The sequence below is a fragment of the Astatotilapia calliptera genome, chromosome 3 (genome assembly GCF_964374335.1).
Source record: "Astatotilapia calliptera chromosome 3, fAstCal68.1, whole genome shotgun sequence".
Lineage (NCBI taxonomy): Eukaryota > Metazoa > Chordata > Actinopteri > Cichliformes > Cichlidae > Astatotilapia > Astatotilapia calliptera.
The window spans coordinates 44,524,734-44,551,944 of NC_137424.1; the positions used below are offsets into that span (position 1 = coordinate 44,524,734).

At 39.9% G+C, this 27,211-nt stretch overlaps 1 protein-coding gene and 1 non-coding gene across 3 annotated transcripts in view; one reads left to right on the forward strand and one right to left on the reverse strand.

Moving 5' to 3' along the window:
* The window catches only part of adisspb (adipose secreted signaling protein b), a 52,558-nt gene that overhangs the window by 21,886 nt on the left and 3,461 nt on the right, over nucleotides 1-27,211 (forward strand). For both annotated transcript variants that reach the window (XM_080291167.1, XM_080291165.1), the window contains exons 3-5: nucleotides 4,262-4,395; nucleotides 21,288-21,426; nucleotides 24,306-24,431. In XM_080291167.1, coding sequence (XP_080147293.1) covers nucleotides 4,262-4,395; nucleotides 21,288-21,426; nucleotides 24,306-24,431 — 399 coding nt within the window. The remainder of the gene's footprint in view (nucleotides 1-4,261; nucleotides 4,396-21,287; nucleotides 21,427-24,305; nucleotides 24,432-27,211) is intronic.
* Nucleotides 26,942-27,012, reverse strand: trnag-gcc (transfer RNA glycine (anticodon GCC)). The gene has a single exon. It is a non-coding gene; the product is annotated as a tRNA-Gly (tRNA).

The following is a 27,211-nucleotide window of genomic DNA, read 5'->3' on the forward strand; positions in this document are numbered from 1 at the left end:
ATAAATGTGGATTATTTTAAACTGTAAATCATGCAAAACTGCTCTAGTAGAGACTAGTTCCACATAAATAAGTTTCTTGAAACACTAGAGGGCTTCTGTTTAGAAAATGAATGTTAGTGACTTTCTGAGAAAGTGCAACACGTTGGTGTAAAGATAAGTTATCAATACCAGTTTCGGTTAGCATTAGTAGAGGCCAATCAGTTGAAGAACTACTGGAAAAAGATGAAAGAACATTTTCATATCTTTTGACTTCTTTACTTGTTAAGGCAAGACGTTTTAAAATGAATTCACCGTTGCCACTGAAAAGGAAGTAGCAGCTGCCGGCAACCTTTATTGACATTAACCTCCTTGCCCCAAGGAAAAATTGATGTTTGCTCGGTGATTGCATTGAACTCTTTTGCTGTCTGAGGCAAATTAGTTAACAAGTGTTCAATAACAAGGTGATTGCCCCGGTTGCCTGTTGGGAGCCAGGCTGCTTCCAAACAATGGAGACCTGACTTAGTGCAGTCACTCACAAACAGATCACAACACAGTGCGATTAACTGGAGTGAGTCTGTGCTGATGAGTGCGACTGGTCTGCGATGTCTTACAATAGGGCACTTGACTAAATTGGTTCTTGAGTGGTTGTATTATGGTTATATTTCTTTGTGTTTCTTTAAGTGCTTAAACTCCTGTAGTTAATTTGCCATCCTGCAGTGACTACATCACTATTTATAGAGGAATTTTAGTTTCAGATCCACTTTTTACCGAGTATCTGAATATATCTAAAGGATTTAATATGAGTTGAATATGAATGATTTCATTGTACACAGCAACAAATTTGATATTTTCGCCCTGTTGTTAGAGTTAATTGACAGATTATTGCAAACATGAAATTACCAATTTGACCCCATACAGTCACAAACTGTAGACTGTCTCCTTGTTATTGCCATTTCATTGTGCCATCCAACCATCCAAATTGTTGCAGTTCTAGTTCCTGTACCTTTCAAAGGCAACACAATTGCAAGTTCATTGCACGTGATGTTTTCTTTGATATTACCTAATGAATGTAGAATATCCAAGTTTTTACTTTATTTCATTTCTTTTTACTAGCTCTGCTGCACATGCTGGGCTTTGGTTATTTTTACAGGAGCTAGCCTTAAACAAAAATTCTATTTGATTACTTTAACAAAAAAAAAAAGTAGGTTTAGGTTGTGCTACATAATTAAATGAGCTGGATCAGTTATACCTTACACAAATTGAACCTGTGCATATTAATATGCTCACTTGTCAGGAAACTGGCCTTTATATAAATTTAGCTTATATTAATCTGATATGTCTTTATTTTCAGATTACTATTGGTTTCCTGTTTCTGTGAGATAAGAAATTCATTATTTTTGATTTAATCTGCTCTTCAAGACAAATGCTAGGATATTGCCTAGCTTCACTGTCTTAGATTGGTAATTAATTCAGATGGTATCAGCTTCACCAACTGTTGGCTTATTATAATTTGGCAGAGGATGTTTGACAAAAACCCTGTGCTTAAATTAAAGTAACATTTCTGGTCCAGATCTGAAGGGCAGGGAAACCCTCTGCCAGTAAATGTGAGGATAGTTTAACTTCAGACTTGACTTCAGAAAAAGAAATAAATCTCCCCAACTGTCAGCTTGGCAAGAAACAAAATGTGGTTTAAATTACTCTCTTGCACACCACGAATGAGAAAATGTATTAAAAAAGACATTAATATTCTGACTGCTGTAAATGAGCCTTGATTGGAGTGAGTGTGACTTTGGTGACATTTAGCTCACTGAATTAATAATGCTGATCCCAGATAGCTTTTCAGTGTGGTGGTGCATGGGCCTGTTACACTGTGACTCCGAACATAAACACACCTAAGCCAAAGAAGTAACCCAGCAAAGTTTGTTCCATGGTGAAGTAATGCTTTATGAAATCCAAGTTAGACATGTGGGCCTTGTTGTCAAACAGTCTTTTTTAGAGATTAAACAGAGATAAAACACAGTTTTAAAAACAACAACAACAACTTCCTTGAGAATATGTGTGAATGCTACAGCAGAAGTAGAAGAGCTTGTATGAATTTGTGAGTGAGGTTGTATAGAGGGCTTTGAGTGCTCAAGTACAGCTAAAAAAGTGCTTAACAAGAACCAGTTCATTTACCATTACCATACAACTGTGCAGACAGAGGTTGGTTAAACAATGACATTATTGCAGATTGTATTAGTTTGAAGTTGTATTTAATATTATGACATGTTAAATGATAAATAGAGAAAGTAAAGCTCCTTACATGCCATCTGAAGCACAGTATATCCATCTTAAGGTGTCAGAAACTGTTTAATCGAAATAGAAGTGGTTAAAAAATGTCCTACTTCAGCTAAAGCACTGACCTCCTTCTGGGATTCTTTGGAGAAAAGCTATCGATCAAGTAGTTCAAGTTCAACTCCTCAAACTCTTCAGATTTAGTGGCTATAAGTGACCGGCTGTGAGTGCGCCTCCTTGTTATCTTTAGAAACTAACATCTTGAATATTAACACAAAGGACCGTTATCCTTGCAAAGCACTGACAGGAAGCAGCAGATAGTTTTCACTGTATATAAAGCTAGTTTGGGCTGCTTCCTTATTCACAGCAGGTAGCTCCACATGTTTGAGTTGCAGATTTTTATTTTTTCATGCCAGGTCTCCTTCCTGATTTGACCTTGAAGGGAATTGTGTCTCCTCCTGGGACCGAGCTGGGGATCTTACGCTCATTAGAGCCCAACATACATTAGGAATATTTAAATATGTAAACCGTAATTAACTATCGTTTAACTCCACAGGAGATGTCAGAGGGCGCCTCCAGTCTGCTAGCACCAATCATAGCACTGCTGCTCCACCGCTATGATTCGTCTTAATGCTGCAGACCTCGTGTGAACGTTACAAAACATACAGACATTCTTATAATCGTACTATATTGAAAAGAAACAAAAAAAGCAAACTCCACCCTCTTTCTTTGCTGCATTGTTTCGTCTGTTTATGACCACCTCAGAGTTCTCTATTAACCAAACTCGCATGGCCTTGCACAGTGTTAGAGGATCACAACATAGCTACAAGGACACACAACAGTTAACCGTCTTTAACCTGCAAGCTCCCCAGTGATGCTGAACTGTGCCCACGTGAGATAAATACTGGTGATTATCTAGTGAATTGATGGAGTGGGCGTGATGTATGCTGACTCCCTTATACTCTATTAAGGCAGCACCCGAAACCAAACTGAGTATTTCCAGCTTCTTGAGGGGACTATCTCCTGATTTTTGTCTACATGTTAAAATAGGGCATCTTAGGACAATTTCTTGACTTGATATCTCTGATATTGTGACTCACTCTCTGGAAGCTCATGTGTGATAACAACTGAGGGTTCAGACGTGCACTCACACACTGCAGCATCACTCACTTAAAGTGTTTTTATGGGCAGTAGCATTCACGGTGGCTTAAAGGATATCGTCCTATTAATAGAGTATTTCATAAATATTTAAAAAGTTGCTTAGGTATATTCTTTGTACTATTTCTCCCTGTCTTGCTGTTTAGCTGGTGTTGAAAGGCTCTGGGAAGGAGATGCTTTGAAAGGGGCTCAAATTTATGGAGGAGACCTTTGAACAAATTGTTTGTTTTTTCAGGGAATTATTATTTTTTGTGGAGGGCTGTTTATTTGGAGAAGGATTTTCCATTCTCTCACACTGGGGATGAATGCCTGGGCAGAGGAAAAATAAATAAAAATGTGTCAGTGTGTCCTATGATAACACGAAAATCTAAGGCCAAATCAGAAGTTTAGATTGCAAACCTTTAACTCTTTTATTTTGACACTGAGGTAACAGTGAGATTCACATATAGGTGTCTGTAATGTGATATCACCCTGTTTATCCTGTGGGTAAAGATAGCTTTAAGACTCTGGGTATGTGTTTGGTGTCTTTGTCTCATGCTGCGAAATGAGCGTTGGCCCAGTCAGATGGTCACTTAAAAAAAAAAAAAAGTAAATATCTGAAGGGGATAAAATCTTTGTGCCTGATGTGTGTTTGTGTGTGCATTTTCAAGGCTTTAAAGCACCCAGAGGGTGCATACTAGCAAAGCATGCGCATGAGTGATTGTGAAGTGCTCTCCAGCAACTCTCCATTACATCACTTAAAGGAAACAACCGGCTGCTTAATGTGTGTTTTCTCCCTTTAAAGGGATGCAGTGTGAATATTTGTACATAGCAGACCTTCAGCTGCTCTTCCGTCTTTCCTCTTCCTCAGGTTGTGCTAAGGCAGGAGGCGTGCGCTTCTCAGAGGAACCCCACGCTGCATCTTCACACGTTCATTTCGATGAAAAGCTACATGACTCCGTTGTCATGGTGACTCCAGAAGATGATGGCAACTTTTTGGTCAAGGTTAGTTTAACCTTGTAATAGTTTGACACTTAATAGTTACTGAAGATTAAAGAGATGTCTTTTAATGTAGCTCAGTTTGATTTTAATTTTTTTTTACCTTAACTGTTTTTATAACAAGTGCAGTCAAAAAGTTTCACAACTTGTTCCTTGAAAACCAAAAAAACCCCAAACGAAACCCACCACAGCTAAATTCCTGTCTTCTGCTTGTGAAGCACTGTGAGGCTTTAAGGACTTGACAGATTGTTTCCTTGACATCTTGTTCAGACCACCAGCTGAGCACAAACGTGAACTCATTCTTCAAACCAATTTGACTTTTATACTAAGGACGATCGCTAATGATGAGAGCCGAGTCTCTGTCCGACCGTGGTGCAGGTTTTAGTGGAAGAGCCTACATCAGGTCAGGAGTCAGAGAAGTATGATTGTTGTTTATTTTTAAACATTCCTGGGTTGTGCCCTGAAATTTCTTCCTGCAGAAGTTGAGGTTTCTGCTCTAACATCCTGACATGTCACATTTGATCCAAATGACTTGAAATATGGCCATGATTTTAGCTCATCACTGTGCCCTATTGCCAAATTTGGCTCTCTGCAACCTTCTTTTTCCTAAGATGAATTTCAAGTTGCTGATTAGACACAGAGGAGAAGATACGTGAACATGGGAATGGACTTTAGAGTATATCCAGATGTAGATAAGAAGGTCAGAGTTGCACAAGGAGCTTTGAAGGCAATGACGGTTGAATTTAAATCAAGTAAAGTTTTTCTTTAGCGTTTTTATCGGTGCGGTTGTAGAACAGTTTTATCTCACTTCCTGTGTCCTGCTAAAGAGTCTGAAGACCACTCTCCTCTTATGTATTGTCTGTATTAGTTGCAGTCAGACCACAGTCTCGCCTTACAGGAAGTCTAATATAAGATGCTATTTCTGACTGTCAGACGGCAGTTGAGGTAATTCACTTTACTCTGTTTCTCATCAGTTCTATATCATTGAACCTACGAATGGTAGTAAGAAAGATAGCCTTTACTCATTTATAATAATGCTTTCAAAAAAGTTAATAGTACTTCAGTATATATAAAACAGTAGGTGATTAACATGCAAATGTGCAAACATGTGGATAAAATCATATTATTATCACTGTGCACTGAACAGTCTTATGGCAGCTGATATAAAGGACCTCCTGAGGTGATCAGATGTGCACTTTGGTGCAGTCAGTCTTTGACTGAAGGTGCTGCTGTTGATAACCTTCAGGCCACAGAGTGGGTGTGCAGGGTTGATCATAGCTGATTTCAGCTTCAAGTGCATTCTTCTCTCTACTGCCTGCTGAGCTTTTTCAAGTTCAGACCCGACTGCTGGGCCGTTCCTCTATAGGTTTGTCTACTGTTCCTCTCTGCTGTGCGGACAGCTTCTCCTCAGCAGGCCCCAACAAAAAGCACTGGCCACCACCATATGGTAGACACACTGCACACCAAGGGATGGCAGATGTTCAGTGACCTTAGCCTCTGTAGAAAATAAAGTCACCTTTGTCCTTTACTGCATACCGCCTCTGTATGGCTCTTCCATATCTGTGGTTGACCACCACTTCCTCTTAATTGCTTCAGATTGTTGTTAGTGTTGAAGGAGGATTAATATGAATAAAATTCTCTAGGGATTCATAATAAAAGTCAGTAATTATCAAAATCTTCATGCAGGACAATTATTGACTGACCTCTGGCTGCTACATGTATTATATAAATGGAAGAAAAAATGTCTTACGTTGTCTCACCTTCAATGTAAGTGCCATGCTGTTGTTGTTTGGTGCTATAGATGACAGTACTGAGCGCTAAAATAATGAATAAAACCCCTTCTGTTCATCTGGACGTCGAGAGGGAGAAACATTTCATCTCTCATCTAAGTGACTTCTTCAGTCTTCGGGATGATTGAGACTGTTTTCAGTTTTCACATGACACATTAGATCGATCAATCTATCTTATCAGTCTACAAAATAAAAAGCAGTGTGATTAGTGTAGACACAAAACAATGTCTAAGTTGTGTGAATATTTTAGTTAGAGGATGTTACTAGAAGTGGATATGGAGAGCTAATAAGAGGACGTGTTAGATTAGGTGGCATTAAAAAATAAATAAAATAAAGCTTTTGTAACAAGTAGAGTCAAAAATTACATCAACATGCTATGAAAAGTCAGTACTTATTTTATTTTGTAGTTTTTTTCCTGATGTAATTCTCAAATTTTAGTATTTGTAAATGTTTAAGTAATAGGGGTAGGCTAGAGTCTCAAAAAGATATCGCCATATTTCAACAGAAATTTGTGATCGTGATAATTTGATGATATACAAACAAAATACTGAACCAAGTTTCATCAGCAATTGCAGCTCACAGGCAGTTTCTTTTTGATCATATTTTTCCATTTTGCTCCTAGGTTTTCATTTTCCCTTTTAAGAGTACTGGTGGTTTGAGGGACACTAAAAGCACACGTGTTACTTCTTTCTTTTATGCTGTGCAATTATTTGACAAGGGGAAATTATCAAGAGCAATAAAGATGTTAAACCTCCGTCTGTGAAGGATAGGAAGACTGAAGACTATTTTTAGTCTGGTGATTATGTGTGTTTTGTTTATATGTCTGTCTGTTATGAATTAATGTAGTCATGAGGTGCTTCGCTGATGACGCGTTGGAAATGTTCGGAGGCACTTACTTAAAATGATCACCCTAAGCTCAGCTGTCTGGCAGCATCACACGCTCTGGATAAGAAACACTCTGCACCAGTTTGCTTCCAGCCTGTTATTCAGTTTGCGTCATGTGTGTCACGTACACCAGAGAACCAAATTCAATTCCACTTTTATTGTCATGGGGTGCAGGTGTAGTTTCAGAGTGGATGTCAACAAAGGCTGTAAAAAGGTTGATTAAAGGTTTGCCAATACAAGATCTTACTTCTCTGGCACATGTCTTTCTAACAAGAAGCCTCCAACCGGCTACATTTATAAAAGGAGTGATTAAAAATATTTTTAAGTTTTGTTTTCTTTTTCAAAAAACAAATCTACTTTTCACAGATTATATCTCTTGTGGCGTATTAGCTTAAAAATTCAGAAATAGTACATAAGGGCTTAATTTCTTTGGATGGCATGTTTTCAAGTGGCAGATATAACAGAGAGAGGTAGGTCTTTGATCTGGTGTACCCGTCCCCTCGCTTTCTGTCAGAATTGATAGGTTGTATCTGTGAAACATCGAGTCCAAGATTAAAGTCTTTTCATTCCTGCTAATTTTCTCTGTCAGCTTTAAAGTTTAGAGAACAATGATATCGGACAGCGCATCTTTCTGCTCTCGGCTCTTAAACCCTGGAGGAACCAACAACAAAGGAAGGTGCCTAAGGCCCAACATTGTTGTAATATTAATGATAAATCACCCTGTGACACTTGTCACAGGGTGATTTATCATACAGGCTTGATCTTTAGATGATAGTAATGATAATGAACCATGTTGCTAACTGCACAATTTATTAATTTTTTACTTTCTTTTTACAGTTCTTTACAGCTGCTTTGTTATAGAGGTGGTTGTTCATCAACTTTTATTCATTTCATTGTTTTTTTTTCTTTATTTTTCTTTTCAACATTATTATCTGTGAATGTAACGTGTGGGATATCTGTCAGTAGAGATGCATTGCTAGATTCGAATTCATAATGTTGTTACTATGTTCAGTTGTTTTGACATATTGCACCGTTTTAGACCCAAACTGAAGTGTCTCAACAACTTATTTTTGAATAGCAGTAACATCTTTTAAAAATACTTCCCAGAAATTTTTTTGCTTTTCCTCTGCCAACGTCATGAATTTGAGGAATGTGTTTATAACTGTCTGATGGATTGCCATGAATCTTTGAAGATTACAAATCCCACAGCTTTTTACTGCTCAGCTGTAAAAAGTCGAGTGGGGTGTTATCGTCGTGAACAGTATAACTTGAGAACGATGGGAGATAGGATATTCAAATTGATCTACTAAAAATATTGGAGAGCTTTCAATGGCAATCCATCCGATGTTCATTCATCGTAAACATCAGGTTCATCATGCCACTAAAGCAAAATTGATCACTGAAGTTGGCTCCAGAAACTCGTGTTTGAGTCAAGCGTTGTTTCATTTACATAAATGTGCTCATGGTTAACTGGTGAAGGCTGAAATATGAGTTGCAGTGATACTCTTTTTACTAGAAAAGATTTTCTCTTCAATAAACCTTGCTGGTAACCTCTGTGTGTTGTAGTTCTATTATGGTGGAAAGTGAGTAATTCATTCTCTGTTGTCACCAGCATGTTGCTGCAGTCACTCTGTTGATGGGGGAGTGTGGGGTTAAGTTACGATAATAAGCCAGAAAGCCCAAGTTTCAGTGTAACAAGCACCTCAAACTTGTGGACGAGTATTTAAAGATCACCTTTGACCTAAGGTCAGGGGTGATCTTTAAATTCAAAGTGACTTATAAGGCGTACTATGTATGTAGTTGGTCTTTAGTCACATAAATGAAACGCGATTAGGCAGAAGAGTGATGTCCATCTGGGACACTGTAATCAAGATTGTAGGGCAATTTGGCGGCTTCCACAAACAAGTGCCCTCCCCAATGTCATTTTAATGGATTAATTTTTAAGTCTATGAGAATGTTTGTTCACTAATCAATGTATCTTTGTTATTACAACATTCTTTTTTCTTTGGTAAATAAGTTTAAAATAACATAAACAGCAACTTGAAATAACATCTCACTTTGAAGTAGTGTCACAGATTTGTTGTTGTTTATCTCTTTTTCTCATGTTGTTGGTGTTTTTTTTAACGGTGCCTTTAAAGTCTTCCGAGTGTAACTTTCCAGATTCATAACTGCAAACTTCAGTATGAAGATTCTTGTTTCGGGCTAAGTGTCTGTGGTCAACTCTGAAACAAAGAGGTGGATGCAGTGAGAAAGCGCTGCATAAATTTGATTCTTATTTTCTTGGTGTTAGGGCAGGTTCATAAAATTTGCATACCAGACATGTGACCCAAAATAATCAAACCCCAAAGTCACAAAGTCATATTATAATGTTGAATGAAAACTGTTGTGTGTTATAAAACACGATAAAGTGGTCGACTTTCTCAATTCAGTGTAATTGGCAAGCAAAGATGGACTTTTTTCCCCCCACACCCTTATCCATGTGTGAAGCTGACCGTCCGCTGTATCTTCTCAAAGGCACAGCAGGAACTTCAAGCTCAACCAACAGCAAGCACATACAGGATGAAAACGGGAGGAGTAAAAACAGCATGTATGCTACTGTTGTGTGCCTACCACTCATGACTCAAATAATTAAAGTCTTATTTCCTGCTCTCGTTGTGTTAGCTTAACTGTAAGCCACCTGGGTAACAACTTACTAGCCAGCTAGCCAGCAGCTATTATCTTAATGTATATATAAAATATTGAATATGTAGTAAGGAGTACATTGGGTTATATTGAATAGGCAAGTTTGTTCTTGCCTTTTACACTTAAACTTGGGCTTATTTAGACACTTTCTGGCTTCTTATAGCAACCTAACCACCCCTGTCAACATACAGCGGCTGCAGCAACATGATGGTGACAACAGAGAAATAATTACTTACTTCCCACAACATTAGAGCTATAAAACACAGAGGTTACCAACACGGTTTATTAAAGGGAAAAACTTTTCTGGGAAAAAGAGCCTGCATCTCAGGTTTCAGCCTTCACTAGTTAACCATGAGCAGCTCATGTAGATGAAATTTAAAGCCATTGTGTCTCCCTTACAGATGAATTGTAATAATTTTGGTAATTCTCTTAATTACTATCTGGAACTTTGCACTTTTTGTGGTTTTACATGTTACCCCTCAGCCGTAAAAGTCAGATGGGGTTGTAACCCTGATGGATGGGCGAGCAGGTGGGCAACACCAACAACCAAGTTGTGAAATCGGTAACTCGAGATCAAAGCAACGTAGGAATTTCAATTGATACCACATGTGCATCTACGAGAATCTGACCTCAGGGGCCAGAGGTCAAGTTTTCTGAAAAACTTGTGACTTTAAGAAAGCAAAGTCACCTAGGATTTCTGAATTGATACCATAGATGGTAAATGGAATGGTTCTTATGTAGCTCTTTTCTACTCAATCTTAGCACTCAAAGCTTCTCTGTATGTGCTTTCTATCTAACATTCACATGCATTCTTGCTCTGATGTATCAGCAAGCAACTTGGGGTTAGTATCTTGAAGTAGTGTGCAGACTGGAGTAGATGGGAATCAAAGCACCAACGTTCCGATTAATAGGTGACCTCTACCACCTGAGGTACAGCCACCTCATAGATGCAGCTGTTGGTAGGCTGCGAGTAGGACTGTTTTGTCTGCCTTATTCAGTGTTCTTCTTTTGACTGTTGTTTACTTTAGCTGCAGTGCATTTGACCTCTCAGGGCCACCGTACAAGTGTAACTGGTGTATAAAACCCATCAGCTAGCTATGGAGTCTGCCTTTACAAACATTTGTGAAAGAAGGGGCCATTCTAAAGCCCATGGTACTGTAATAGGATGTGACCGTTGCAACAAGTCAGTTTATGAGATTTCCTTCCTGGTATTATTGCAAAGTTGAAGTGTTTAAAAACCACAACAACTGGGGCACAAAGTGGAAGACCATTTACAGAGCGAGGTTGCTGATTCCTGGTGTGTAAAAGTCACTGACGCTTTGATGAGTCGGTACCTGCAGGACTCCAACTCTCCTCTTGTATTAACATCAGCACAAAAACTGTGTGATGGGAGTTTTATGGCATGGGTTTGCTTTTTTTAAAACACTCTAGGTGTGTTTAAAAAAAAAAAAAAAAAAAAGTTATTGATTTATTGAGATGGAAAAATTAATGTATTTGGCTATTAGTCAGGACCCCCGTAGTCTAGACACTGATTGTGGTAAGGATGGAGGCTTGGGTTGTCTGAAGTCTGAAGGGGAGAATGACAGAGCAGAGAGTGGAGGCTGATTGGCTAAAAGAAGGCTGGTAAGAAGATGATTGGACTAGGGTAATGATGTCAGCATTGAGTTTGACAACGTGGGAAAGAGGAAGCAATGTAAAGAACAGACTAACAGCCGAACACCCAGGAAAGCAGGCAGATGAGTGATTACAGATCTCTTTTTTTAACTTGCGCATACGTTTAATTTTGCAGTAACAAAAGTGTGTTTGTTAATGTGCGTGTGACTATTCTAAGCTTTCCTCAGATGATAACTGCCCTACCAGAAACCAAGTTGAAATGTCTTAAAGTTCAGTTCATGTTACTAAGCCTCTTGAAGTGTTAACTCTCACTCACAGCCAGATCATTGTGATTAAAAGTTGTGTGTGAGCGCGTGGATGGACTGCAGACACTTAGTTCTCAGTCACAGATCGGCCCGTTTGTGCACTCGTGTTTCTAAAAGCTCTGTAAGTGCAGGCCCAGAATATTGTGAGATCGGTTTTGTGGAGGGGGCATCGCTAATGAACTGGTTAGGGGGTGAGAAGGAAGGTGCCAATCCCTGCAGACATACCACTAAGGAAGTGGGTGTGCGTGGGATGGAAGCGCTATGCATCCAACAGCTGTATGAATGCAGCCCTGATGAAGGTAATTTACATTTCACAAATTGTGTATGTCCATGTGTCAGGTGCGGGTCGGGCAGATTTTCTATTCAGTGTTTCTGCACAGAAATTTCAGTCGCGGTGATGCAAATGAGCACCTGTCAGTGCTGCAAAGACTGGCTGAAGAAGCCACACGTTTTTAAATTTAAAGTGTTTATGAAGTTTAGTTTCTGTAGTGCATAAGGTGAGGTGTTGCTCTGCATAACATTAGTGGTTCTACATGCAGATTACCAGTAATCTCATTACTAAGTAACCAGATTAAAGGCTAATTAGTGAAGAGTGTGTGGTTGTCTGCTGGAAAGATTAACACAAAATAAGAAGATGAAAATAGGAAAAGCTGCTTTTAGCTTCAAGTGGAACTAATACATCTAGTATATTAAAAAGTGATTTGTTGTTAGAGGTTGTTCTTGTAGTAACACATCTGCAAACAAAAGCTGATTCTTGACGCTTAAAGATTTCTTCTTCAAGATAAACACTGCAGAAGTGGTAGTTGTTTAGTACACAGGGGGAATTTACCTACAAAAGAGCCATTTATTCCACTCAGGAGCTGATGGAGACCAAAATAGAGTTAAAAGAGATGGGCCTTCCAGTAATTCGGTGAACACAAGGATTTTGCCTACATACAGACTTTTTGTGTAAGGAAAATGAAACAATGAATTGAACAATGAAGGAACAATGAAAGCGGTAGTGTTGGCTCCTCTCTTAAGCCTTGTTTATACTTTCAGCTTTAACGAAACGTCATTTTCCCCATCAGACGGTGAGTGGGAGAGAACGTGCGCCTTCCTGTTTTGTGTGACCGCACGGACTCGTTAGAATTTACATTACATTGCACCAACTGTGCAAGCGCCCCAGGTGGCAAACTTCAAAGAAATCTAACAGGAAAGACTACTCAGCGGTTGGGTCTGCAGTTGTCTGTGTCCACAGCAAAGTATAATGAAGGCTTCATTTTCCACAGCAGCTTTATCTGCCCTTTCTGCACCGGATGACCTTCCTCCCATTTATTTAGACTAACTTGCGACCCTTGAGTTTGTCTCTCCTTGTCTCCATCTGGGATCTTTTGCACAGTTTTAATCACCACCACCAAACCACACTGCTGACCACATAAAGGCCCTACAATATTAGGACAAGATGAGCATGAACAAGATGGGAAGGACAAACTCCTTTTCAACTTTTTAACCATTAGAGAGGGAACACCATTGACTCTGATGTGTTGGAGGATGAAAAGAAGAGGATGAGGTAGGGAATAAAGAGGGCAGAACACAAAATATGGGAGAGACAAGAAAAAAGTTAATGACGTGTAGTACTGGAATGTAAATGGACATTTTTTAACCAGTTTTGGTGCAGTTGACATATTTATTCTTTGTACACTGTAATGGTACATTCCCAGCATGGAAAATAGTATTTTGACTTTCATGACTTTGTGCAAATTGCAGTCTCCTTGTCTTTTAAATCTTTGCTTTGAAGCCAGGGATCTGGTTTGTGACCACATGCAAAAAGTTGCCAGCTTCACATTGACTTTGGTGAGTTAATGGTCAGTCCGCTATCACTTTGAGATTGAATGGAGTCAAGTTGGCAAATATGTGCAATCCGTTTGTGATAATCGGGTGAATTACAAATCCCTTTTCAACTACATAAAGAGAAATTTACATTAACTACATTTACAGTCCAACCAGAATCAACCAAGCATGACGTAGTTGCTGCAGGATGGTGATTTAACTGCAAATTGAAATCGGTGCTCAACAACCAACTCGAGTTTCCTAATGTAAATAAGTGTCACAAAGGAGATTGGCTCATTGGCGCAGACTGATTCAGATTGATTGCAGCCCTTTGCCAAACTGAATGATTGCACCAATCTGAGTTGCACTAGGCGACCTGTGCAAACACCTTGTAATCAGAAGTGTGCTACACCCTCAACTTCTAAGCGACAACGTTTGTAATGTAGATTGCAAAGGTTCAAAACGATTATAGTACCTAACGGCATTTTTCTGCAACATAAAATGAGCTGATCTTTGATATTGGACTAAATCACAAGAGGTGGTTTAAAACGGGAGCTAAAAAATACCCCTTTCCTACAGTAAGTTACATTAATGTATTTTCAACTTTTTGCCAGCTGTTTTCATAGCTTAAAGGAACCTATTTAACTTTACTGCATGGGCTGATCATACTCACCCATTTTACTCTTTAAAAGGCCTTTTCTGAACCAAGATACAACTGAAGTGATTGCAAAGGTTGCTCTAGTAGTTTTGGACATGTAAATGAGCAATTCTTGCTTACAACCAGAACCCCTGTGCATCCAAGTGCAAACAAATCCACAGAAACGTAGGAGATTTGTGTATATAACACTTTTACTTCTAGTTATATTAAGCTCTATACAGGGAGTGCAGAATTATTAGGCAAGTTGTATTTTTGAGGAATAATTTTATTATTGAACAACAACCATGTTCTCAATGAACCCAAAAAACTCATTAATATCAAAGCTGAATGTTTTTGGAAGTAGTTTTTAGTTTGTTTTTAGTTTTAGCTATTTTAGGGGGATATCTGTGTGTGCAGGTGACTATTACTGTGCATAATTATTAGGCAACTTAACAAAAAACAAATATATACCCATTTCAATTATTTATTTTTACCAGTGACACCAATATAACATCTCCACATTCACAAATATACATTTCTGACATTCAAAAACAAAACAAAAACAAATCAGCGACCAATATAGCCACCTTTCTTTGCAAGGACACTCAAAAGCCTGCCATCCATGGATTCTGTCAGTGTTTGATCTGTTCACCATCAACATTGCGTGCAGCAGCAACCACAGCCTCCCAGACACTGTTCAGAGAGGTGTACTGTTTTCCCTCCTTGTAAATTTCACATTTGATGATGGACCACAGGTTCTCAATGGGGTCCAGATCAGGTGAACAAGGTGGCCATGTCATTAGTTTTTCTTCTTTTATACCCTTTCTTGCCAGCCACGCTGTGGAGTACTTGGACGCGTGTGATGGAGCATTGTCCTGCATGAAAATCATGTTTTTCTTGAAGGATGCAGACTTCTTCCTGTACCACTGCTTGAAGAAGGTGTCTTCCAGAAACTGGCAGTAGGACTGGGAGTTGAGCTTGACTCCATCCTCAACCCGAAAAGGCCCCACAAGCTCATCTTTGATGATACCAGCCCAAACCAGTACTCCACCTCCACCTTGCTGGCGTCTGAGTCGGACTGGAGCTCTCTGCCCTTTACCAATCCAGCCACGGGCCCATCCATCTGGCCCATCAAGACTCACTCTCATTTCATCAGTCCATAAAACCTTAGAAAAACCAGTCTTGAGATATTTCTTGGCCCAGTCTTGACGTTTCAGCTTGTGTGTCTTGTTCAGTGGTGGTCGTCTTTCAGCCTTTCTTACCTTGGCCATGTCTCTGAGTATTGCACACCTTGTGCTTTTGGGCACTCCAGTGATGTTGCAGCTCTGAAATATGGCCAAACTGGTGGCAAGTGGCATCTTGGCAGCTGCACGCTTGACTTTTCTCAGTTCATGGGCAGTTATTTTGCGCCTTAGTTTTTCCACACGCTTCTTGCGACCCTGTTGACTATTGTGAATGAAACGCTTGATTGGTCGATGATCACGCTTCAGAAGCTTTGCAATTTTGAGACTGCTGCATCCCTCTGCAAGATATCTCACTATTTTTGACTTTTCTGAGCCTGTCAAGTCCTTCTTTTGACCCATTTTGCCAAAGGAAAGGACGTTGCCTAATAATTATGCACACCTGATATAGGGTGTTGATGTCATTAGACCACACCCCTTCTCATTACAGAGATGCACATCACCTAATATGCTTAATTGGTAGTAGGCTTTCGAGCCTATACAGCTTGGAGTAAGACAACTTGCATGAAGAGGATGATGTGGACAAAATACTCATTTGCCTAATAATTCTGCACTCCCTGTATAGTGAGAGCACTGACTGAAATGGTTACATAGCAGTGTAAACTTATATGTTGTTCAGTAACCTTGGTTACTCTGGTAACTGATTGAGTTATTGAGTGCTCCTAGTATAATCTGCTTAAGCTGCATGTCGGCACTCTGAATAAATGAAGCTGACTCTATGGAGTTGCCCTTTGAAGTCCAGCAAAAATTAATTTCTTATGTGTTATGTAAGTATTGCCAGCAGCTATAAAGCAAATGTAACCAGACAAATAGCTTACAGCTCAATCTTTGCAAGTCAGTGGCTCACTCGGTCTACGGAGAATTTTTTTTTGTTCTCACAAGTGATGTCTTCCAAGTAAGCGTTCCCTGCTTCTACATGTAGTCAGCAGTCAGTGTTGTGTGTTCATAAGTACTGACTGAACTGTCTTGGTGAAGTGGGGTGACGAGTTCTTGAAATGTGTGGTATTTGTCAGCCAGCTGAATCGGACCATTGTTTTTGGGTGAACGCTTCCAGTGTTACACATGATATATTGTAATACCAAAAACAGGAATGCTTTCTTTTTCTTATGAACTGAAATGGTTCACGCTGAGTTTTTCACTTCCAACTGTTTGGTTGGGCTTTTTCCTGCCTAAACTCTTTATTTTGTTGTTTTAATGTGGAGCCTGAAATTTGAATTTCACAGTGTGTGGACGTGCGTGGGACTACACTCACAGAACGATTGTTCTTCTCTGCAGCACTCCTTCAGCATTCCCTTTTGTCTCTGTAGCGCTGTTTGGAGCCTCTGCTCTGCCCGTTGCTTTAACCAGGGGTCGCGTGGGGCTGAAAATGCCGTTTGCAGCTTTAGCTGGAGGGTCTTTACGCTTATCTCTCCTTGCCTGCATGGCCCTGCTGTCTCATTCTCTCTCTCTCACTCTCGATGTATCTGTATATCTCGTCTCCTCTGCACAGCTTTCTTCACCACTTGCTGTGATAACTCCCCCTCATGAATTTTTCTCTTTGCTTAATATGAGGCTGCTACTTCTATATCTCTACTACTATATCATCCCACACTAACTTTTTGCAGCTTTGTCTTGCACTTACTATGCCAACTATAATACTCTTTATCTCAGGTTTGAGCATAAAATGCAGGATAATTGACTGACTCTACAGATCTTTTACCAAGTTTTATGTTTTCAGTTGGTTGCTATGGACCAGATTTGTGGGCAGCATCAGTGCAAAATGTTCTTTTGGTGTTGAAGATCTGCTGCTCAGATTTTATAAAGAGGCACAAGGAATATTTTTCAAACTAAACTGGGTGGAGGTTTCCCTTTCAGTGCACAACAATTTTGGGAGAAGGGTATTCAAATGATTCACACAAACATGAGGAGAGCGGTAGGCTAGTTATTGCAAATAACACTGAATTTATCACTGAAAAAATGCATGTCTCATTTTACAGCTTTTGTGGTTGTGATAGTTGTCACTGGGTGTTAATTTATTGCAGAGGGTTATCAGAATGGCAGACTGAACTGAACCTAATGTGGAATGTGGTGGGAGGAAGAGAGGCCCAATATAGCAGAAATCAAACGTGTATAACAGAAAAGACTACTCCACCGTCGGGTCTCCAGCTCACTGTATTCATATCCTGCAAAGTATAATCTAGGCCTAAGGTGTAAAACCTGTGCTTACCCTGTAACAATTTGGCGAGTACAGTACTCACTCCCACATTGGTTCCGCTTGATTTTGACCTGCTGAGTTGTGCTGCTCTTTGTAGAAATCTGGTCACAGTGGTTAGTAGATTTTTTGCAGAACTTTCCACTCCCATCAGTGCATTTGATGATGGTGATTGTGGCCTCATGCTAAGTGCACAAACTGTCAGAGAATGAAAACGTTTGACAAAATTTCAAATTTCTTAAACTTCCTAAACTATCTGAGCAGCTTCTTGATGCATGCTCAATCATCCAGTTAAATAAATCCCCAAAAGGGGAGTCTGTTGATCTGGACGTAGTGTTTTTAGTGGGAGACACATTTTCTCATCCATCTGAAGAAGTCACTTGGATGAGGTAATTCAGAAGGTACAGGGAGTGCAGAATTATTAGGCAAGTTGTATTTTTGAGGAATAATTTTATTATTGAACAACAACCATGTTCTCAATGAACCCAAAAAACTCATTAATATCAAAGCTGAATGTTTCTGGAAGTAGTTTTTAGTTTGTTTTTAGTTTGAGCTATTTTAGGGGGATATCTATGTGTGCAGGTGACTATTACTGTGCATAATTATTAGGCAACTTAACAAAAAACAAATATATACCCATTTCAATTATTTATTTTTACCAGTGAAACCAATATAACATCTCCACATTCACAAATATACATTTCTGACATTCAAAAACAAAACAAAAACAAATCAGCGACCAATATAGCCACCTTTCTTTGCAAGGACACTCAAAAGCCTGCCGTCCATGGATTCTGTCAGTGTTGTGATCTGTTCACCATCAACATTGCGTGCAGCAGCAACCACAGCCTCCCAGACACTGTTCAGAGAGGTGTACTGTTTTCCCTCCTTGTAAATTTCACATTTGATGATGGACCACAGGTTCTCAATGGGGTCCAGATCAGGTGAACAAGGTGGCCATGTCATTAGTTTGTCTTCTTTTATACCCTTTCTTGCCAGCCACGCTGTGGAGTACTTGGATGCGTGTGATGGAGCATTGTCCTGCATGAAAATCATGTTTTTCTTGAAGGATGCAGACTTCTTCCTGTACCACTGCTTGAAGAAGGTGTCTTCCAGAAACTGGCAGTAGGACTGGGAGTTGAGCTTGACTCCATCCTCAACCCGAAAAGGCCCCACAAGCTCATCTTTGATGATACCAGCCCAAACCAGTACTCCACCTCCACCTTGCTGGCGTCTGAGTCGGACTGGAGCTCTCTGCCCTTTACCAATCCAGCCACGGGCCCATCCATCTGGCCCATCAAGACTCACTCTCATTTCATCAGTCCATAAAACCTTAGAAAAACCAGTCTTGAGATATTTTTTGGCCCAGTCTTGACGTTTCAGCTTGTGTGTCTTGTTCAGTGGTGGTCGTCTTTCAGCCTTTCTTACCTTGGCCATGTCTCTGAGTAAATGGTAAATGGTAAATGGCCTGCATTTGTATAGCGCTTTTCTAGTCCATAGGACCCCAAAGCGCTTTACACTACATTCAGTCATTCACCCATTCACACACACATTCACACACTGGCGATAGCAAGCTACATTGTAGCCACAGCTGCCCTGGGGCGCACTGACAGAGGCGAGGCTGCCGGACACAGGCGCCACCGGGCCCTCTGACCACCACCAGTAGGCAAACACGGGGTTAGTATCTTGCCCAAGGATATTTGGCATGCAGCCAGGATGCAGCCTGGGATCGAACCACCGACCTTCTGATTAGTGGCTGACCTGCTCACCTTGTGCTTTTGGGCACTCCAGTGATGTTGCAGCTCTGAAATATGGCCAAACTGGTGGCAAGTGGCATCTTGGCAGCTGCACGCTTGACTTTTCTCAGTTCATGGGCAGTTATTTTGCGCCTTGGTTTGTCCACACGCTTCTTGCGACCCTGTTGACTATTTTGAATGAAACGCTTGATTGGTCGATGATCACGCTTCAGAAGCTTTGCAATTTTGAGACTGCTGCATCCCTCTGCAAGATATCTCACTATTTTAGACTTTTCTGAGCCTGTCAAGTCCTTCTTTTGACCCATTTTGCCAAAGGAAAGGACGTTGCCTAATAATTATGCACACCTGATATAGGGTGTTGATGTCATTAGACCACGCCCCTTCTCATTACAGAGATGCACATCACCTAATATGCTTAATTGGTTGTAGGCTTTCGAGCCTATACAGCTTGGAGTAAGACAACATGCATGAAGAGGATGATGTGGACAAAATACTCATTTGCCTAATAATTCTGCACTCCCTGTAGTTTGGTTTTCTTTCCCCATCAGGCTACAATGAAAATCTGGCAGAGGTGATGGGATTACAATCACCAAAGCCAGGGCTAATAATTTCTTCAGCAACTTCTTCAGTCTGAAAGAGGTTAAAATATTACACAACATCCTTTTTTTTAAGCAAGTCACTACAGTCTGAAGAGGCCACTTGGATGAGTGCCGAAACGTTTTGCTCACTGAAAATGCTGCGTCCAGATGAACAGAATCAACTGTTGGGTACCTGAGCAGCTGTCTAAATCATAAATACATTCGTATTTTAATATAATAAAACCTAAGAATAAATATATGAAGAAGATGGATCTACACTCTCTGGTTTATAGAGTTAAATTATATGTAATGAGTCACTATTGGATCTGACTTAGAAACCGAGTGATACTGTATGCTCATGCTGTAGTGACTTGCATAAAAAAGAATGTTGTGTAATATTTTAACCTCTTTATGCTGCAGTATAAAGCACCTTGAGATGACTATTGTTGTGAACTAATGCTATATGTATAGGATTATTGTCTATTTTACACCAAATTGGACCTTCATTTGCAAAAATGAGTATTATACTGTTTTACCTAAGATTTGAAATTAGCTCAACTTTGAAAGAGCATAAGGTCGTCATTGGAGTGTTTTTACTAAGATCATAAATCACTTTAGAAGAGAATAATTTTCCCATAGACTTTAGTTAGAAAAGTCTCCCCTGGCCACTGGAAGGAATGCAAGTTTCAGGCAATTACACGTTGCTGAATGCTATGTGCGTTGTTTATATGTGGAACTTGTTTGTATTAGAACTTGGAAAAGCCTAAATTTCTCACGTTTGAAAACATAAAATTATTCTCTGTTTGCCTTTTTTTGTTTCAAAAGTACTGAAATCAAACAAATGTGTTAATTTTCTTTTGTTGCAATTCTTGCACTTGATCCTGGCTATGCTAAATGTCTACCATCATTGGGTGCTAAAGTTGTTTGGGTGCTGGAGCTGATGGCTTTCATACTTGAGTAGAAGAATAAGTGCTGAAGGCTTCACACACGCGCGATTAGCATCACTAAAATGATTTTGGAGTTGAGTGAAATTCAGAGGGTAATTTGGTTTTCTTTCCCCATCAGGCTACAATGAAAATCTGGCAGAGGTGATGGGATTACAATCACTGAAGCCACAGATAATCATTTCAATTAGAGGACTCTCTCAAGGAAAACTCAGCCCGGTAGTGGAGCGCTTATATGTATCCATAAAATAAATCATTTTTATGTACCCGTAATAGGCTTACACTATGAAATGTGAGAGCACGGCTCAACCACTTTCTTCTCTATATAGACCGTCTCTGCTCAGCTAACCTTTCTTTCCCTTTGATGTGGCTGAATAAAGGAAGGAGAAAGAAAACAAAATGATTTGCCTTCATCTCTAAATCTGTGCTGGACTCTTGTTTAAAACCTCTTCTCCCTCTCTACAGGTCGGCTTCTTGAAGACACAGCACCGGTATGAAATAGTGTTCACCCTGCCTGAGATCCCAGCTCTGGGTAAAAATGTGTGTCCAGCGCCGCTACCCGGTCCACACCTCCGGATCACTGATATCACACCGGCACAAGAGGGTGAGGTCACGAGCGATGGAAAAACAAAAAACAGTTTTCCATTAAAATTGTGAAAAGTAATAATAATGTAAATTTGTAATTACGTTCAAATGATCAATGCCTGTCTGTGTCGCATCTTTTGACTGATGACTTTGAGCTAAACTAGGTCACTGGTTTGGGATTTGTCCATCATGATCAGTCTTATGTAACATGTTAGCTTAATGATTACTGAAAAAGTCAAAAATGGGAAAATCATTTTTCATGTAGTGCAGTCTTTATGTCAGATGTGATTATTTTAGATTCGCTTTAGGTAATAAAACCAAATCAGTAGTAACAGATTAGTGAATATAGCATAAGGACTGCACAACAGGCTGGCCTAAAGTCTAATATGTTAGTACCAATGCTGTGGTTTTATACTCCTATTGCTTTTAAAACCATAATATCATCTTCTTTTTCTTTGTTTGGCTGATCCCTTTAGGAGTCGTATGATGCCCTGTTAGCCTGTGCGCTGCTATACAAAGCTTTGTAGCCTCTCCAGAGTACATCGCACAAGGTTTACATTGTGTTGTCTGTTTTTGGAGGACTGCAGGCGAGTGTACCTCTGTAGCCTCTGCATTGGTTGAACTCCCATGATCCCTCTCTCTGAGAGCTAACAGAGACAAAAGCAGGAGCATAAATCCGGCTTTAGTCAGTGACCAGACTCTGTAATATTGTCAGACTTACCGGCGTTTAATAAGCAGATGCTAAGAAGAAAAAACCATAATAACAACACAGAGTAGCGTTACTAGAATGATCTGCATGCAGGCTGCTATTGACGTTAGTTGTACCTTTATCATTATTCTAACTACAAAATGTGTTGCAATAAAAACAGAGGCTTGGCTACAGAAGAAATGTTTGTAGATTAGATGAGTTATCATACGTTCTGTAATTTGGGAGCAGAGCAGTTACTACAGTTGCAATAATCTCAATTAAATGGAGGAAATGTCTTCCACTAACAGCTCACATGTATGTTGCCTGAGAGGTGAAATACAGGCTAAAAACTCAATTAAATGCTTATCTAAAGCTGTGAGATAAGCTGGTACATGTTGATAGTTATTTTGTTAAACTAATCAGCTGCCATCCTTCAGCCCTCACTTTCAGTGACACGAAGCCCTGTTCTTTCCCAGTCAGTATATGTAAAACAAGCTGCATTTGCAGTTTACAGTCATTAGTTTCCTGTTTAAACTGTGAGTCAGGCAGACCTTTTGTGGTATAAAGGTCATTGGTACTGTGTTTACAATACATTTGGGTCATTTTATATCAAAATCTCATAAAAAAAAAAAGTTCCCAACTGAACACCTCAGACTATGATCATATTAGAAAACTGCTTTGAGGAATCATGGCTCGAAGATGACCTGATATCAAAATGTAGGGAAAATGAGACATTTCATATTCTGTAACACGTTTTCACTGACCAACTATCTCACCTATCTCCAGTGAATGATCACAAGACAGGTAAACCATCCAGGGCACCAATGCTGAGGTTTTATACTCTTTGTTGTCATAGACATTAAATTGCTAGTAACACCATGCTTCTTCTTCTTCTTCGGCCGATTCCTTTTAGGGAATTGCCACAGTGGATCATCTTCCTCCACCTCACCTTGTCAACACCAACCCTCTGCATGTCCTTCACTACATCCAGGAACCTCAACTGTTGTCTTCCTTTCTTCCTGCCTGCCTGCTCCATCTTCAACACCCTTTGTCCGATATATCCTCTGTCTCTGCTCTGCACATATGCAAACATCTCAGTCTTGTCTCTCTAACTTTGCCACCAAACTGCCTGAGCCATCCCTCTGATGCACTCATTTCTAATCTTGTCCATTCTTGTCACTCCCAGTGAAAATCTTACATCTGCTTTCTGCCACCTCCACCTCGGCTAATGTTGATCTGCAAAATGATCCACTGTGCAGTTCCAACTGGAAATCGACTGATTGGCAACAGCATTAAAAAACAGATTATAATTCATCGTAACTCAACATTATTGACGCAGTGTGTTGACAGAGAACATAATAAAAGGCAGAAACATCCAAAAAAGGGCTTTGACTGTCCTTCAAGAACCCTCAAGAACTATTCCAACTTGAAGACATTACAAGAAAGCTGCCTCAGAGAGTTCGGACTGTGTTGAAGGATAGTGGCAGTCATATTTTTCGAAAGCATAGCTAAGCTAAAAAGTAAGTAACTCGGCAGCACAGTCACAGGCTGCAGAGTTCCAGATGGCTGAGGATTACAGCAGCAGACAGTTCAGCTCATGTCAGCACAGAGATCCTTCTTTGAAAAAAAAAAAAAAAAATCATAGGAACAGATCTGACTTTCAGACGCTTTCCTGTGTTTCTCTGTGTTCCTGCCGCCCGTCATGCCGCAATAGTCGGTAAACCCTAAACATCTGCCACCTGTGTGGGCTAAAAAAAGACATTTTTTAACTGCTAGCATGAACGTGAGCTTCTCCTGGCCAATAAAACAGCTGAAATGGGTCAGAGGTTTCTGGGAGTCATGCCGACTGCATGCCTGTAATTGAAGCAGGTTACTGACCTTTACTTTCAGTTTATCGTCACACCCTTTATATTACTCTCAGCCTGATTATGTTAACAGGTGTGCTACTATGTTTGTCTTGTGTGTGTGTGTGTGCGCGTGTGTGTGTGTATATATTCATGTGCTTATCAGTCAGTTGTGTTTGTTTTTTTTCCATCCTGTTGACATTTTGTTCTGGATTGTCTGACACTCGAATTATCCTTATGAAAAACATCTCACGCAGAGACGATAAAGTAGAGATGTGCGTGCGTTAGTAAAATGTGCCAATAAAGAGGAAACTTACTCTCTTTTCTGTCTTTGTTGCTATTTTTTTGTCCTGCATGTCTCTCCAGGAGGTCTGAAGATAACGTGCGAGTACATAACCCAGCACGAGGGAGTTCTGTGTGAGGAGGTGAGGCTGCTGAGCGAGACCAACGACGACGTCTGCGTCAGAGTTAAAGTTCACGCCAGAGTCATGGGTAAGGTTGTGTTTAACAACATATATGTGATAATATAATCTTGTCTGCTTCTTCTGTATAAATAGTTACAAATACACCACATTGTATCCTATAAAAGACCTTTTTCTTTTTTTTATAGCTGAGGCATTGTGTAGTTGATTGATTTTTCAGTCATTACCATACGACTACCTATGCCCGTGAGACTTTCTATTATAAAACCATTAATCATTTGGGAACTTATTAAACTGAAATGACTGGAAGGCTTCCATAGATTAGTTGCTAAGGCTCATGAAACCTCGAAGGAAGGCCAAAGACGATTTACCTCATTAAGTGTAGAGGACAAACTGACCAGGAGCCATTTGGTTTAGTTTTTATCACTTAATTTGATTAATAAAATTTCATAAACTTGTGGAAACAAATCATACATTTTCCACAGGTTTTCTAAAATCTGAAGTGGTTCTTAAAAGTGTTTTTTTTTGTTTGTTTGTTCCTCCATGTCTTCTTACATGAGGTAAAATACATAAATACCTGATTAACTTATTGATAAATGATTTATTTGATAATTAATATATAATTGGTAGTTCTCCCAGACTGTTAAATGACCTATAAAGTTAAATGATCAAACTACATAACGTCAGAATTTGCCCTCACTGACCGCTTCATTGAGTACACCTGTTCAAGGACGCATCAATGAAAGCGCCTACTCTGCGAGTCACATTGCAGCAGCTCGATGCTTTTATCCATGTAGACATGACCTTTGGGATGTGGTGGAACAGGAGATTCACATCATGGATGTGCGGCAGCTGTGTGACGCTGTCATGTCAACATGGACCAAAATCTCGGAGGAATGTTTCCGGCACTTTGTTGAATCATGAAGAATTAAAGCAATGTTGAAGGTAAAAAGAGGGCCAACGCGGTTCTAGTAAAGTGTACCTAATAAAGTGTCCTGTGAGTGTATTTTCATTATATTTTACTTTTTAATTTATAAATGATCAGTCATTTCTTCTTTGGTTTTAAAGGGAGAACTAACAGATAATCCCAAAGGTCGCTTGTTTCTGGTGTGCTGCTGCCACCTGCTGGTTACTTTGAATTTTTGGGTCTGAATAACTTTTAAAACAACAACCAAAGTAAGTCACAATGAACCACTAAAAAAGAAAGGCTAAATTTTTTTGTGGTCAAATTTTTTAAAATAATAAAAACAAAAATGTTCAGAAATACTAACCGAAAAATCATTTTAAAAAGTCCCCTTTTCTGTGGTGAGGGATACGACAGAAACAATATGGCTCTTGTAATCCATAAATCTTTTGTTCTGCTCTGTCCTGCTGCGCGGAGGCTGTAATAATAAATTTGCATCCTCCTCTTCAATCCATGTCAGTGAGACTGAATTAGTCTGTGGCGTTTCTCTCAGCAGATGGAGAATTAGTTAAAGAATTAGTTAAAGGGGGTGCGCAGTGTGTTTTTCCATCTGTGTCTGTGTAAATATAGCAGAACGTGGTGTGTGTGTGTGTGTGTGTGCGTGCGTGCGTGCGTGCGTGCGTGCGTGTGTGGTACTTGCGTAGTTGAGGATGAATGATGGCTGTGTTGTTTAGTGTTTATTTTTATCCTCATAATGTGGCCTGAACATCTGTTCAGATGTTTGTGTGTAACTGAGTCCTGGATGAAAACCAGATCAATGGATTAAACTCTACGTCAGCTGTACCGCTCACATCAGATCAGTGACGGAGTATAATACAACTCAGCTGCAGGCTGAGCCTTTAGTCTTGTATAAATACACATGGTTGTTATCCGATGTATAGTTAATTATTATATATCCAGTGAGGCTGATAGGAAGCGTCCTAATGGTAGTTTTTAGTTAGTTATTAAAATGTAAAAAGTGATTTTATCTTGTAGGGAAACTGTAATAGACATTCCCAATATTTTAATCTAATTTGATGAAAGCTTGAACTGCTAGTTATTTTTATGTTCATCTATTCTTAAGGTGGTCGTTTGTTGGAGCCCATATACGTTATTTCTTAATACCTTAAAAAAACGGTGTATCCAAAACAGTATGGTAAAAAGAATCACCTGATGTCAAAGTGCTTTAAGTCTTTAGCCACTCACCGGTGACGATCAAAACATGTACTGTTAGAAAGCAGATTAGTGAGTTTCACATGTTGCAAGTAGGTAAGATAACAATAGGAGTGGCTGCAGACAAGCTCGCAAACGTGTGGGAGTAGTTTGATCTGGGACTCTCCACCATTTGACCCTTTGAACTGAAGAAGCTTCTCGGATGAGAGGTGAAACGTCTTCAAGCAACTTAAAGAAGTCCAGACGCTTTTCTTTCCAAGGTCCTTAGACTATGATGGCCTGGATGAGTAGTTTAGTTATTTCATGGACATATATCGTGTGTCCAGAGGGGAAGGGGATGTGTTACTTGTGAAAATTTTAAGCTTTGTAACTGTACATTCAGCTGTGTATTTTAAAGTCTACGACAGACTTCTGGCAGTAATTTTGGCAGTATTAGGGCTGGGGGGAAAAAAAATTAAAGAAATTGCATTGGCCGGGAATCGAACCCGGGCCTCCCGCGTGGCAGGCGAGAATTCTACCACTGAACCACCAATGCGTTGCTGCATGTGTATCCTGCAGTCACGAAAAAAAGCATGCGCCTGCTGCTGCAGGGTGGGGGGAGGGACTGTGGAGAAGTAGAGTAGATGCCTCAGGGGAGAAGGAGGAGGGGGGTGAAAAAGGGGGCTGCCTCTCTTAAAGGAGCCGCTCGGTCTGTGTCTCTCACACCGTGTGCACATCGTGGATTATATACATGA